Raw genomic sequence first — 14,144 nt, 5'->3', positions numbered from 1 at the left:
AAAGTTAAGGATTGATGACTTTAGAGTTAGGGGTTCAAAGAAATCACATGGACCATTTGTCAGAGATTTGAAGTTACAGGGCAAACTGCTGCTTCCAGCATCGGAGCGAGGCAGATACAGAGAATCAAACCACTAGAGCATAAGCCTCCATGGAAACCAGTGCTGGGGTAGGAAAGCCTAAACCATAATGGATGAATTGCTGATGGCTCAGTGTGATCCAGTCTGAGAATTAAAAACAAGGCCCAGTCTGAGGGGCCCCCACACTTTTTTTTTTTTTTTTTTTTGAGTTTTTACCTACAGGAGCCCTAGTAGGTTTTCACAGTGAAGACTGTGGAACAATCTCGTTTTTGCTTCCAGCATGGAAAGGGGAAAATAGCCATTTTGAAATATACTGAGAGCATTTCTGTTCTTAAGTCCTAGCCTCAAGAGAAAGTATTTTACCAGAGCCTAACCTGTTGGGGTTGTATCAGAGTCTGACTGACTTGAGGGAAGAGAAATACCCAGCTCTAGTCTGCCTGTGCCCCTGAAGAGGGGAAGACTGAGAATCATTTTTTGGTCACAGCCCGGGAGCACCGCTCACTAAAGACAACCAACTCACATGATCACATCACTGAAGGTCTATTTATGTCAGTTCCTTTTTCCCAGTCCATCATGACTAGCTTTCAACAAAAAGTTACAAGGTATATTAAAGGGGTGGGGGAGAACAGCTTGAAGAGACAGCACTATCAGAACCAGATTCAAATATCACAGGGTGCTGGAATTATCAGACCAGAAAGTTAATCACTAATACGCTAAGGGCTCCAAAGCAAAAAGACCACATGCAAAAATACAGAGGTAATAGAGTAGAGATGGAAATTCTAAGAAGGAAAAAACGCTAGAAGTAAGCGGAAATGAAGAATGCCTTTGATGAGCTCATTAGTAAGTGACATGGTTGAGGAAAGAATAAGTGAGCCTGATAGGTCAACCAAAACTTTCCAAATGAAAAAAAAAAAAAATGGAAGGGTGAGCAATACCCCAGAATTACTGGGCAACTATAAAGGGTGTATGTATAATAGTAATACCTGAAGGAGAAGAGTTCTTTCAATATTTGAAAACAATATTTGAACAATAATGATAGAGAATTTCCCAAATTTAATGCTAGACACATAACTACAGATCCAGGGAGCTCAGAGAACACCAAGAAGGATAAATAACCTTAAATCTATATCTAGGCATATCATATCCAAATGGCAGAAAAGAAAGATACAGAAAAAGAAATTTAAAAATCTTGAGGGAAGCAAGAGGAAAAAACACCTAATGAAAAAGCAAGGAGAAGAGCCATATCAGAATTGTTTTTGAAACCATGCAAGAAGGGATTAGAGTGAAATATTTTGTGTTGAGAGAAGGAAACCCACCAACCTCGAGTTCTGTACCCTGTGAAATTACCATTCAAAAGAAGAAATATATTCCTATACAAACTAAAATTTAGGGAATTTGTCTCCAGTGGACCTGACCTGTCTTGCAATAATTTCTAAAAAGTTCTTAAGAAAGGGAAAACGATATAAGGAACAATTTACATAAAGGAAGAGCATTGAGGAACAAATGAAGGTAATTTTTTTTCTTTATACTTAACTGATCTAACATAAGTTCAAAATAATAGCAACAATGTATTTGGTGGTTATAGATTATGGTGATTATTAGCATCAGTGTTGAGCACTAAGTCTGGTTCATTGTAGATGATTAACAATTTTTGTGAAATTAAAGCTCTAACGTTTATTCTGGTCAAGCATTCTGTTTGCACAGAATAGAAACCTACTCAAACAGATGGAAGTAAAAAGGGGAGGTAGTTCTGTGGGTTCTGGACTCCTGTGAAATCTGAGAACCGAAACAAGAGCTCCATCTCAGCTTCCTAGCAATAAAGTCTGGAAAAACCAAGGCAGCTTCTTTCTCATATGTGTTTTGGAGGACTCCATTGTTTCTCATATCTACTGCTCGCTGTGCATATGTTTAATCCTCTTTGTCTTTTCCACTGGTAGAGAGATGAAAAGAAATCAGGTTGTTAGAACATTCAGCCACGCAGCAACCTTCCCAAAGCCAACTCTGTCCCTAGCTTGAACTGAATTTCATTTATGTGAATTAATCCATTTTCTGTTGTCTTTTAACTGGTTTCAGTTGGGCTTTCTACTGCGAAAGAAAGCACCCCAAACTGCATTCCCCTATTTACCCTATTTGTCTGAAGTGTCATCAGCTTTGAGGTTCTATGGCTCTCTTCTCTTTCTACCTCCAGTCTGGTCCACATCTGACTCAAAATCAGCAGACATAAATCCTGCTTTTAAAGTATCCAGAGAAGGCAATTCCCAGTTTTCATTTCTCACAAATTTTAGTACTTAATGTCCCTGTTGGTGGGTTTCTCTTATTAAGTCCAATTTGAACTTCAGCGATGGTTGTGCCTCTTCTTTGGTAGCTAATAATGTAAGTAACTGCATGTGTATCCTTACATATTATGAACTGTTACAAAACCTTTGATTTCCACCCCCTCCTTTGCTTTTCACACTAAGAAATACCTATTAAAACCCATTAAAGTCCTATTTTCCCACTTGCATTTTGTTTTTAATTCTTATTTCTCATGCTAATTTATTAATTAGCTGTCAAACTTTAAGTTGGGCAATCTTAGGATCTGTTTGCATGTCTGAGGAAAATTCAAATTAATAAAGGAGAAAGTGTTGCCAACTAAACGAATGCTCTCAATGCATAACGGGCACCTATTAAATACCAAACACTATGTTATGTATTTCAATGTATTTGCTCATTTAATCTTTATTTAAGAATGTGCATGAGGTGCGTACCAGTATTCCCCCATTCCCATATGAGGAAACAGGTCCAGAAAGTTAGTTAATACAATGCTTCAGTGACAGAAACTGGACCAGAACCCAGGTTTGTTTTGCTCCAAAACTCAGACTCATGACTTGAATGCCTCCCCAGGCAGGGTTCCCTTTAGGATGGAAGACCTTGAGCTTTGTCATTAAGGAGGATGGAAAAAAGGAAATAATTTCTAGGGAGCAGTGATAAACCATCTCTAAAATAGTGTGTGTGCGCGTGTTGGGAACCCTGTCTCCTTGGTTTCTTACAGTAAATGGGAGGGGTGATTCACCTTACCTAATCAGATTAATGGGATGTTAGTTCAGGAGTTATTAATGTTGGTGACAATTAATAGGGCCAGTGGATCTGGCTCACCTGTTATGCCTGAGAATATCACTCGCCATGACTATTTCAAGCTTTGCTTTTCCTTATGCTTCTGGACACAGCAGGCAAGATAATTCACCTGGATTTGAGGGAAAGGGACACCTATTTGTGAGGACCCGCCTGAAGGCCTGCAGGAGGGGATGGTAGATTCATATGTGTGCACAGCCCTCACATTTCAGTGGAAACACAAACATGTCCTGCGGGGTTGGGCAGCAGCAAAGAGTCAGATGGGAGCCCAAACTTTGTTGGCATCCTGAAGGTAGAGATGGTCCTGGCACAGACTGCTGACTTCCTGGTCTTGCCCAGAGGCCCTTGCAGAGACAGAAAAACCTGGCTTCATCTTCCAGGCTGGGGCAGGATGCGCTAGCACTTCAGAATCTCGTCGATGAAGGTGGTGGCAGGACTTCACTTGTGAGTATAGTATAGTGGGATTGGCCTGGCAGGCAGTGATGAGAAATGGATGGTGATACTTAAGGCAATTCCTAGGACAACACTCTTGCAGTCCATGCTTTGCTTTTGGCGTACATTTGCCTCCAGTGACAGTGTGATTCCAAAAGGGCTCCAGCACAGGTACAAGTGGAGGAATTGAATAATAGCTCAAAGGAAGCAATAGATTTTTTTCCTAGTGACTGTCCCCTTCACCCCCTGCCTTTGTGTCAGCAATACAGCCACTTGACAGATGTTTAGTTCCAGCTGTGCGCACGGCATGGACGGCAGTGGGAACATTGTGTTCCCCACCTGCCCATTGTGTTCAGATGGCTGAGAGGGTGTGTTTAAGGTCTCTCTGTGTGGGTGTGTAGCCTGATTGTGTGTGTTTGTGTCCAAACTACCGTTTGTGAGGATTATATCACAGCCTAGAAGTCCAAGCTAATAAGGCACATAGCTTTTTCTTAGTCAAGTCTTAAAAAAACACACAAACACACACTCAAAAAACCCCAAACAAAACAAAAGTAAGCTATTAATACCACCTCTCTCCAGTTCCTCACTCCTTTAGATGAAGTCAGGTTGTATTTTGGTGTCGTTTTGCCTGACACTTTAATTACAGATGTAATAGGGGTAGATTCCAGAAATTTGTGATCTTTTTACTTTTTTTTAAAAAAAATAACTTATTTGACCATATTGTTAACTTACTTTTAATATATTTTTATTGATTTTAGAGAGAGAGGAAGGGAGAGGAATAGAGAGCTAGAAACATTGATGAAAGAAACATTGATCATCTGCCTCCTGCACGCCTCCTACTGGGGATCAAGCCCACAACCCAGGCATGTACCCTGACCAGGAATTGATCCAGTGACCTCCTGGTTCATGGGTCAATGCTCAACCACTGAGCCACACCAACCAGGAGGAAATTTGATTTTTAATAAACCTGTTTTCGGTGTGCTCTGGGAATACAAAGGTGGTCAGGACAGTCCTTTCCCCTTACTAGATTATTGTACAAATGAACAGATAAGCTAGTGCAATAAGGGTTCACCCAAGTTATCAACGGAACACTTATAACCATCCAGGAGAGGGAGTGGCTGCTCCCACTGAGGGGAGGCTAGCAATCCTGGGGTTGCACAATCAGTTAGTGTAGTGCTTGCTGTCCAACAGGTAGGCCGTTAGAAAGTGTAGCGTCTGATGCTTCCTCCAATGCAGCAGGCATCGTGTGGAATGAAAGAACGCATCGTCCTCTACTGTCCTACCCTAGGAGTCAAGCATGGACGAGGAGCTCAGGGAGGCAGGGAGGATTGGCCAGCTGGTCACTGCTCTCATTCCTGACTGACCTCTTGCAGGTCCCCCTGTCGTGTGGCAGAGGGAGTTAGAAATCTTGTTTGGCTTATAGTCAGGAAACATGGGGTCCAGGCTTTACCCTGCTGCTTATTACCTGGGCAGGCTAAGCTAGCCTCCCAGGTTCTTGTTTTCCCCATCTGCAAAGGCAGGTGATAACAGCTACATATTAGGGTTGTTTGGGGAATAACATTAAATATCTGGTACATAAACTGCTCAGCATTGTGCCTGACAGGGGTCAGTGCTAATACATAGTATTTATTTTTATTAATGGACCTCTATTTGTGTACCCAGAGCTGACTCATCCTCAGGCCATCAAAGCCAACCTCCATATTTACAATGGCTCTTAACTGTTCTGCCCAGATCCCTGGAGGGCTATGACACCCTCCTAGCTGACCCACCAGGACACTGATTCTCAATCTGGGGCCCATTCTTCCTAGCTTAGGTTGGCTTGAGAAAAGTCCTCAGGTCATTTGAACCCCCTCCCTGACCCGCACTGAGACTTTTTGCTTAGGGCAGTGAGTCTTGAGCAGGGTGCCTGTTAGCATTCCCCAGGGAGCTCTGTTAAAATACACAAACTGCACCCCACTATGACTCATTGGACTTGCATAATGGTGGAGTACTGGTAAGTGTGTGTTACCTTTCCAGGCAATGCTGATAAACAGGCCTGGTTAAGAAGTACTGTCTTTGTGGATGTGTCTCTGCTCAACGCTGTCTCACTAAGCTATCATAGCACTGAATCTTCTAGCAAAAAGTAGTGGTGGCCAGTAGCTTTTCAAAGCTCAGAGATACTGACCCTAGTGTCAAACCAAGGAGGCAGAGTCTTTGGTGATGAGGTAAACGTGTCAAGAGGAGGAACTCGGGGGTATAAAGGGACTCTGCATATAGCCCTGGACAGGATGTATACTGGGTGCTTAACAAAAGGCAGTGATTATTATCATTAATAGTTGTGTATTGGCCTAGCTCCTTGAAGGCCTATATCTATTTTAGGATAAAAGACTCCAAACCCAGAAATTAAGAAACCAATTGGCTGTTTGGGAAGCATTTAGAAAATGTGATGAGAGGTGTCATGCACAGGCTAGTGGCAGAGATTTCAAGGAAGAAAAGCACTGTGGTCTCTGTTTCCATTTCCCCTTTGCTTCCGAAATGAGAAAGGAAGGAGAGTGTGTTAGCAGCAACTGCAGAGATGGGCAGCGAAGGCCTCTCAATACCCAGCCCTATGTTCTGCGAATAACACGGGGAACCCCAGGTTGCCACAGGCTTTGATTTTTGTCTCAGTCTTCATTCTTGATGTTTGGGGCTCCTGGTTGCTGTGCTAAGATGAGTGTAAACACATTTCCAACGGAGCCTCGTGCAAAGTTTCTGCTCCTGCCAAGAGACTCAGCTGAGTTCTGAGTAAAAGATGGGAAATGATGGGCTCAATGTAAGGAGGAAATTCTGCCTTTTCAGTCTTGAGGTGATCCAGAAAAGGGGATGAGAGAGACTCCTCAGATTAAGACAGGAAGGGGAGTTCACCGCCCCCCAAACCCCCCAAGCAAAGACTGTAGGAGATAAAGGTACTGCAGTCAAATGAGATATCTGTGAAGTACTTTGAAAGTACGTTAGCTAGACTCCGTGACTATTTACATCGAGAGCAGCAGCATCAATAACTTTATCAGTGATGCTCAAGGTCCTGAATTAGTCCCCCCGCCCCCCACCTGAGCCTGCATCCTGCTGGGCAGAGGGGATCTGTTCAATCCTTGGAACTGCCAGCTAAGGTGACTGCATAAGCTTTTGCTGTAAGAACTTTTCTTGAGGTCTAATCTCTTTTTTGCTGACAGTTCCTATCCTCTTGAGCCTTACTCAAACTGCCTACTGCTTATTGGAAAAGTGCAGATAGCCCAATACAGGCTGGTGCTCTAGAAACTGTTACAATTTATTAAAGGACATCAAGCATGTGGAGAAAAACAAGCCATTCGCCCCAACTCTATGCTATTCCTATCACAGAGGACATGGGAAATCTCTCTTCTCTTGGCCAGCATCCTCCCCTTACTAAAAGATGGGGTCTGTGCATCTGTAAACTGGGGGTGGGGTGGGAGGGTGGGGTCCAGCTTTCCTGCCACAACAAAGACACGATGGTTCACAGCTGTCCAGAGCTGGGTATCCAGGGAGGAAGGGTCCAGGCCTGTTGGATCGCGGGAAGGGTGGTCTATGCCAGTCCAGGGTGGGTGTCAGTCCTGGGCTCTGATGCAGGACGAGCCCTTCCTTTGTCTGACCTTAGCAGACAAATCCCCGCTCCCGCTGGGGGTAGACACATAGAGTGTATGCTTTAGAAAGATGTCTGCAACATGACGGTGCAATTTAAAATCTGGGTCCTACTTTCCTGAGCTTGGACCCAAACATGTCCTGAGATAGGAGAAGGCGCTTTAGGCAAAGGACTGCAGGGGCGGGAGAAGGCGCCTGGTGCTGGCGGGTAGCTTCCCAGCGGTGACCACAAGTGGCCAGCAGGTGTCAGTGCGCCCTCGCTCAGTCGCGGCGCTGGCCTCCGCCTCCAGGACCCCTCCCCACCGCGGTCTTAGGGGGCGCGGTCCAGACCCGGAATCGCTCGGGTCTCACTGACAGCTCTGCTGCGGGGACGACACGTGGTCACCCTCCCCCAATGGCAGCTCTGAACTCTGCCTGGGGCTGCTCCCCCGGAGGCGATCCCCATTCCGCCCCAGGGGGTCGATCCGCACCTGTGCCTTCCTTTCTCACCGGGACTCCACTCGCCACGGCCGCCAGTAGCACTTACGGTTGAGGGCAGCCCGGCCCAGGGCGGGACTGCTCCGGATGCAACCCGTACCGGTGGCCGCTTTTCCAGATTCGGGTCATGGGTCTCCAACCCCTTTCCTCCCGAGACCCAGCTCGATGGGGACACTCCCGGGTGCCCGCTGCTTTCTTCTGGGCTGGCCGTAGCTGCTCTGCCAATTCCCAGCAGGGGCCGCTCCCCACTCCCCGGGCACGCTCTTAAACCCCGGCTCAGGGCACCCGCCTCTCCGAAGGGCAGGTCCCGCCGGGGAGGCAGGGCTCCCCTGGGTCAGGCGCGGGGCACGGGCTCTGGACCCGCGGAGGGGAGGCGCAAGGGGCGGGGGAGGGTCGGCTTCCCACGTGGGGGCTGACGCCGGCTGCTCGGCAACGCCGGCTTGATCCCGGGGCTATAAAACCAGTCCACCGCGAGCGCGGCGAGCAGCAGCAGCTCGGCTTCCGTGCAGACGCCCTGCAGCCGGCGCGCCGCTGCCCGGCCACCCCAGCACTCTCTCCCCCAGCCCGGCGCTCCCGCCTCAGTTCACGCTGCCTTCGGACCGGCGAGTCCGGTAGCGCTCAGCGCCCGCAGCGCGCCAGACCGACGCCCCAAAGACCCTCTGCCTAGACCGCGGCTCCTGGAGGGTCCATTGCCCACCCGCCCAGGACCGCCTGAGCACGGGGGCGCCTTCATGCGGCCCCCACACCTCTCGCCCGCCGCCGCCGCCCCCGAGCTCCGCGCGCTGCGCCCCGGCCCCAGCAGGGCACGCAACTTTGGAAGTCGCGCGACGCTCCAAGAGACGGCAGAGTCCGCGCCCGGGCCCCAGCCCTGGCCCCGCCGGCCCCGCCGCGTCTGGGGGAAGCAGGAGAGCCGGTAATCGCTTCGGGGATGTAAGGAGACAGACGTAGGACCCAAAGCCCGCATCAGCACCCCTCGGCTGCCTCCCGGGGTGGGGGCGGGCCCCGCACACGGTAAGACCTCTCGCTTTTGCTCAGGCTCAAGAGTCAAGATATAGATATAATATATTTTTAATTTCCTGTTATCTTTTCCAAGTTACCAGGCCAGCGGTGATTTTTGTTCTCTCTCCGTGAAGAATAAATCCCTTTACCCATCGGCTCGACCTACTCTCTCCCGCCGCCTAGAAATAAAAGTTGGCTGCTTTTAGGAGCTGGGAGCCAGAAGGCGCCCACCCCGGGCGCCCGAAGCACCGACAGGGCGCCGTTCGCTGGAGCAGGGCCCAATGGGCCGCTAGCGGCTCTCCAGCTCCAGCTGGACATCCCTGCGGTCCCCACCCCATGTGAGGCGCCGCGGGGCGAGCGGGCCGCGGGAGGAAGAGGAGGACCCACGGGCTCCGAGCCGGAAGGCTGCTGGCACCAGGCCCAGGCGAGCGGGCACCCGCGTTCATGTTCCGCCAGGAGCAGCCGCTGGCCGAGGGCAGCTTCGGGCCCATGGGCTCCCTGCAGCCGGACGCCGGCAATGCGAGCTGGAACGGGACCGAGGCTCCGGGGGGCGGCGCCTGGGCCGTCCCCTACTCTTTGCAGGTGACGTTGACGCTGGTGTGTCTGGCCGGGCTGCTCATGCTGTTCACCGTGTTCGGCAACGTGCTGGTCATCATCGCCGTGTTCACAAGCCGCGCGCTCAAGGCGCCGCAGAACCTCTTCCTGGTGTCGCTGGCCTCGGCCGACATCCTGGTGGCCACGCTCGTCATCCCCTTCTCGCTGGCTAACGAGGTCATGGGCTACTGGTACTTCGGCAAGGTGTGGTGCGAGATCTACCTGGCGCTCGACGTGCTCTTCTGCACCTCGTCCATCGTGCACCTGTGTGCCATCAGCCTGGACCGCTACTGGTCCATCACGCAGGCCATCGAGTACAACCTGAAGCGCACGCCGCGCCGCATCAAGGCCATCATCGTCACCGTGTGGGTCATCTCGGCCGTCATCTCCTTCCCACCGCTCATCTCCATCGAGAAGAAGGGCGGCGGCGGCCAGCAGCAGGACGAGCCGCGCTGCGAGATCAACGACCAGAAGTGGTACGTCATCTCGTCGTGCATCGGCTCCTTCTTCGCGCCCTGCCTCATCATGATCCTGGTCTACGTGCGCATCTACCAGATCGCCAAGCGCCGCACCCGCGTGCCGCCCAGTCGCCGGGGCCCGGACAACGCGCCGCCGGGGGGCGCCGAGCGCAGGCCCAACGGCCTGGGCCCCGAGCGCGGCCTGGGCCCCGGGGGCGCGGAGGCCGAGCCGCTGCCCGCCCAGCTCAACGGTGCCCCTGGGGAGCCCACGCCGGCCGGGCCGCGCGACACCGACGTGCTGGACCTGGAGGAGAGCTCGTCGTCCGAGCACGGGGAGAGGCCCCCGGGGTCCCGCCGCTCCGAGCGCGGCAGCCGCGCCAAGGGCCAGGCCCGGGAGAGCTCGGCGAAGCCCGGGGACAGCCTGCCGCGGCGCGGGCAGGGCGCGGGGCCCGGGGCGCTGGGGACCGGCCCTGAGGAGGAGCGCGGCGGGGGCGCCAAGGCGTCGCGCTGGCGCGGGCGGCAAAACCGCGAGAAGCGCTTCACGTTCGTGCTGGCCGTGGTCATCGGCGTGTTCGTGGTGTGCTGGTTCCCCTTCTTCTTCACCTACACGCTCACGGCCGTCGGCTGCTCCGTGCCGCGCACGCTCTTCAAATTCTTCTTCTGGTTCGGCTACTGCAACAGCTCGCTGAACCCGGTCATCTACACCATCTTCAACCACGACTTCCGCCGCGCCTTCAAGAAGATCCTCTGCCGCGGGGACAGGAAGCGGATCGTGTGAGGGGGGTGTCCGCCCCCGACCCCCGCAAAGGACTCGCGCGGACCCCAGGCGGCGGATCCGAGGGCGCGTCTACCCGGGCCCGGCGCGCTGACCGCCCGGCCTGCCGGCTGCGCGTGCCCTAGCCTGGGGCTGCTCTGTGGCCTCCTTTGAACATGTGCTCTTCCCTACCCGGGAGGAACACTGGCTGGGAGGGCCACACGCCCCCCCCCCCCCGCCCCACCCTCCCCCATTATTGGTAGGGCCGCTCCGGACTCGGCGCGATCTTCCAGGGTCCTCGGGCCGCCCCTAATCAGTATTGTTTCCTGAAGGTATTTCCACCTCCCCCGAGCCCAGACAGAGCAGTTCAGAGCAATCGCTGAAGCCCGGAGGATATGGCTCTCCGAGAGTTAACGACAGGGGTTACCTGGCCCTGGCACATCGCTCTCCACCCCCCCCCCCCATCTCTATTTTTTAAACACAACTCAGGGCAGCCCAGCCCGCCCTCCCATCCCCCCCTGTAAATAGACACTATTTTTGATAGTACCTGCGGGGCGGGGGCGGGGGTCCCTAAGGTCGCTTGGCTTTTGTTGTCGGGATCCTGGCGGTGGGAGATGCCCTAGAGGCAGACACGTTGTGTCTGGGCAGGGCAAGTCCCTCGGCGATGCAAGCCCTTTTCTAGTGCCATGACTTCCCTCCATGTCCTTTTCCACCAGCCACTGGTGACTGTCCCTTGGGCCCTGCTTTGAGATGTCCTGAGGGGGAAAAGATTCGTCCATGTTCTTTCCTGTGCCTCACAGCATAATTGCCTTTTCCTATGTAAATATTGCAATGATGGACCAAGACAGAAGCGATGAACCTTTCTGGCTTGCATCAGCCCCGTGTATAAAGCCATCACCCCCCATGCACCTTTTAACTCACTGTAAAACCTCTTTCTGATGTCCCCTCCCTCCTTTTCTCCGGGGCCACTGCTTGAAGAATATGTATGTTTCTGTTTTGTGTGTATGTGCGCCTCTCTGTCTCCCAGAGTGCTGACTGTGGGGAAATCGTTGAGCTGCTGTTTTTAGACACAGAGAAGTGTAAATTATGTGGAAGAGGCAAACCTGATACAATTTGCCCAAGGTAAACAGTTTGAAAAGACAAATGGGCCTGCCAAACTGTACAGTTCCTGCCCCAAGAGCTCTTAGGTATCAAAGTGTTGTCCTTCCCCACCTCTGTTTTTCTGGTTGAGATCGTGTCACTGATGAATTCCCAAAGTCAACGGAGGAGGGTGGAGACCTTGTGTTTACAGGAGTTTCTACACGTTTCAGACAGAGACTCTTTAAGGCTTGCACTCTCATTTTACTAAAGAAAAATTAATGTCAGCACATGTTGCTAATGACAGTGGATTTTTTAAATAAAAAGTTTACAGAACAAATGTGAAATAAACATGAATTAAATGCTCCTGCCTGTTATCTGAGTTTCCAAAAGCTTTAAGACTCCGAGAACATCTTTAAATTGAAAAATACATGCACTTTATAAAACACCTTTACAAGTGCAAGCAACAACAAAGGTACCATTTACTAAGTGTTTTTTTTTTTTATGTGCTGGACACAATGAGGAGCCCACTAGAGGTTTTCCTTCATTTAATCTTCCCACAAACCCTATGAATTAAGGACTATTATTATCCCCATTTTACAGGTGAAGAAACTGAGTCTCAGAGGGCAAGTGAGCTGCCCAAGGTTAACAAGAGGTGGAAATGCTTCGTAGCCAGCTTTGTCTGGTTCCAGGGTCTGTATTCTTAGCCCCAGAGCCTTGCCAGAGTTGCATGGTTACCACTTTGCAGAATGCTGCCAGTGTGCCATGTACACAAAGTATGGGCTATATCCCAAGTGTGTGGATATACATGGAGTGTGCACATACCGCAGGGTGTCTATATGCTCTAAAGTGTGTACATACTCCAAAGGGTATGCATATCCTCTGAAGGATGGCATATGCACTAAGTGTGGGATATACTTCAAAATGTGTATTGCACCTTACAGTATGATAATGTACAACATGTGGTGTGTAGACCATGGTGTGGTATAAATACCTAAATAGAAGCATGTCTTGGTTGGTCACTTGAAATCTCTCTGGCCAAAAGCTGTGAGCCTGTGTCACCTCACAGCTTCCTGTCCTTCCTGTTGCATTGCTGTAATATCAAATTCTGCCCTGCTGTCCAGGGGGGTTTAAGATCGTCACTGTACGGTGATGGATATAGCACTCTGAAGTGGCAAGGGCCCTTAGAAATCTAAGAATCTGACCCCTCATTTCCCAAGAGGAGTGGCTTGCGCAGGGTCCCACAGCTCTGGGTGACAGGGCTCTGGACCCGCGCTGCCTCGTGCAGCTGGAGGCAGCTGGAGCCGCTCTGTGTCTAATCACACACACAGCTGATGGAGAGCTATTCATCCGGGAGCTGGATTTGAGGGGCCATCACAAGCCACAGGTCATGGTTTGGGGAAGGATGGACTTTGTAAGGCAGGCACTTTGTAAGGACGGACTTTGTAAGGTCCTGGAGCACCGTCTGGGCAACACTTGTCTTCTTTAACCTTTTTAGTGGGGATGAGGGGGGGTGTCAGGGTGGAGAAGTCATCTGGGTCCCGAGGGGCCCTGAGGGGAGGGAAGGCATCCGTTCCCATAGAGAGGTGGGAACATCTGAGCCTGCAGACAGGAGGGTGGGCAGGCTGCTGGTTCCAGTGACCTTTGCCTGGGGGCTTCATACCATGGCCTTTGCTGCCAAGTCTGGCTGCCTGGTTTGGTGCTGAGCCCTGCTCCCTGCCCCCACTCCAGCCTCTTTCTCCCTCCCACTCAAGGCACCCATCGCCCCAAAGGCAAACAGTGCCAGACACTAAGCCAGCCTGGCAGGCCCCCAGGAACTAGGCTGTGTGTCTCAGACGCAGGGGCAGATACAAACAGTGTACTGTTGACTCTTTTTTGCTCTGTCTGCCGGTCTGTGTTTGTCTTGCCTTCACCCCCAGAGGCCCTGCTCCCTGGGAAAGGGGGAAGTGTGGGTAATGGTGCCCCATAGGACAGGCCCACCCCCGCCCCGCTTTCCAGCTGCAGAGAAGCCTCAGAGATGGAGGAGTCCTGGGCAACATGGGGAGAGAGGGCCGGAGTCGTCAGGGGCATCACTGTTCATTGCAGAGGGCTCAAGCAAGTCTGCAAGGTGTGGGATGGGGAGCAGATTGGAGGAGGAGAAATGGCCCTCATGGGGGTCTTACTGAAAGATCAGGAGTTGAGACTGTCACCTCACAGCTTCCTGTCCACATCTGGTCCGGATTACCAGCCCAAGAGGACCTGTCTTCACAATGGAATCTCCTATTTTATGTGACTTTGGTTAGCGTATCAGAAGCCACTGGCTTTTGGATCTAAAGCATGTTTTGCCAGATTTACTCCTGCAAGGTGCCTTGAGTTGGAGGAGGGGTAGTGCCCTCGCTTGAGCCTGGGTGCAAGCCTTTATTCAGTATCTTCTGTGCTCTGGGGCTGGAGGGGAGAATGGCGAAAAAGGGCCTTTGGTTCCCCCTTTTTATGACTCAATAATCAAATCAGAGTTTTAGAGCCAGAAGTTCCCACCCACGTGCTCCACTCCGACATTGTGCTGCTGAGGGACC

At 51.4% G+C, this 14,144-nt stretch overlaps 1 protein-coding gene across 1 annotated transcript; it reads left to right on the top strand.

The window, feature by feature from the left end:
- The first annotated feature begins 8,180 nt into the window (after positions 1-8,180).
- Positions 8,181-11,958, top strand: ADRA2A (adrenoceptor alpha 2A). The gene has a single exon (XM_080641557.1). The coding sequence runs from the start codon at positions 9,154-9,156 to the stop codon at positions 10,537-10,539; it is 1,386 nt and encodes a 461-aa protein (XP_080497683.1). The 5' UTR covers positions 8,181-9,153; the 3' UTR covers positions 10,540-11,958.
- The last annotated feature ends 2,186 nt before the right edge of the window (positions 11,959-14,144 follow it).

The sequence above is a fragment of the Plecotus auritus genome, assembly GCF_963455305.1.
Source record: "Plecotus auritus genome assembly, chromosome: 9".
Taxonomy (NCBI): domain Eukaryota; kingdom Metazoa; phylum Chordata; class Mammalia; order Chiroptera; family Vespertilionidae; genus Plecotus; species Plecotus auritus.
This window is presented reverse-complemented; position numbering and strand designations above follow the sequence as displayed.

Coding starts and splice junctions, on each gene's coding strand:
- ADRA2A (XM_080641557.1), top strand. CDS start 9,154: ATGTTCCGCCAGGAGCAGCCGCTGGCCGAGGGCAGCTTCGGGCCCATG.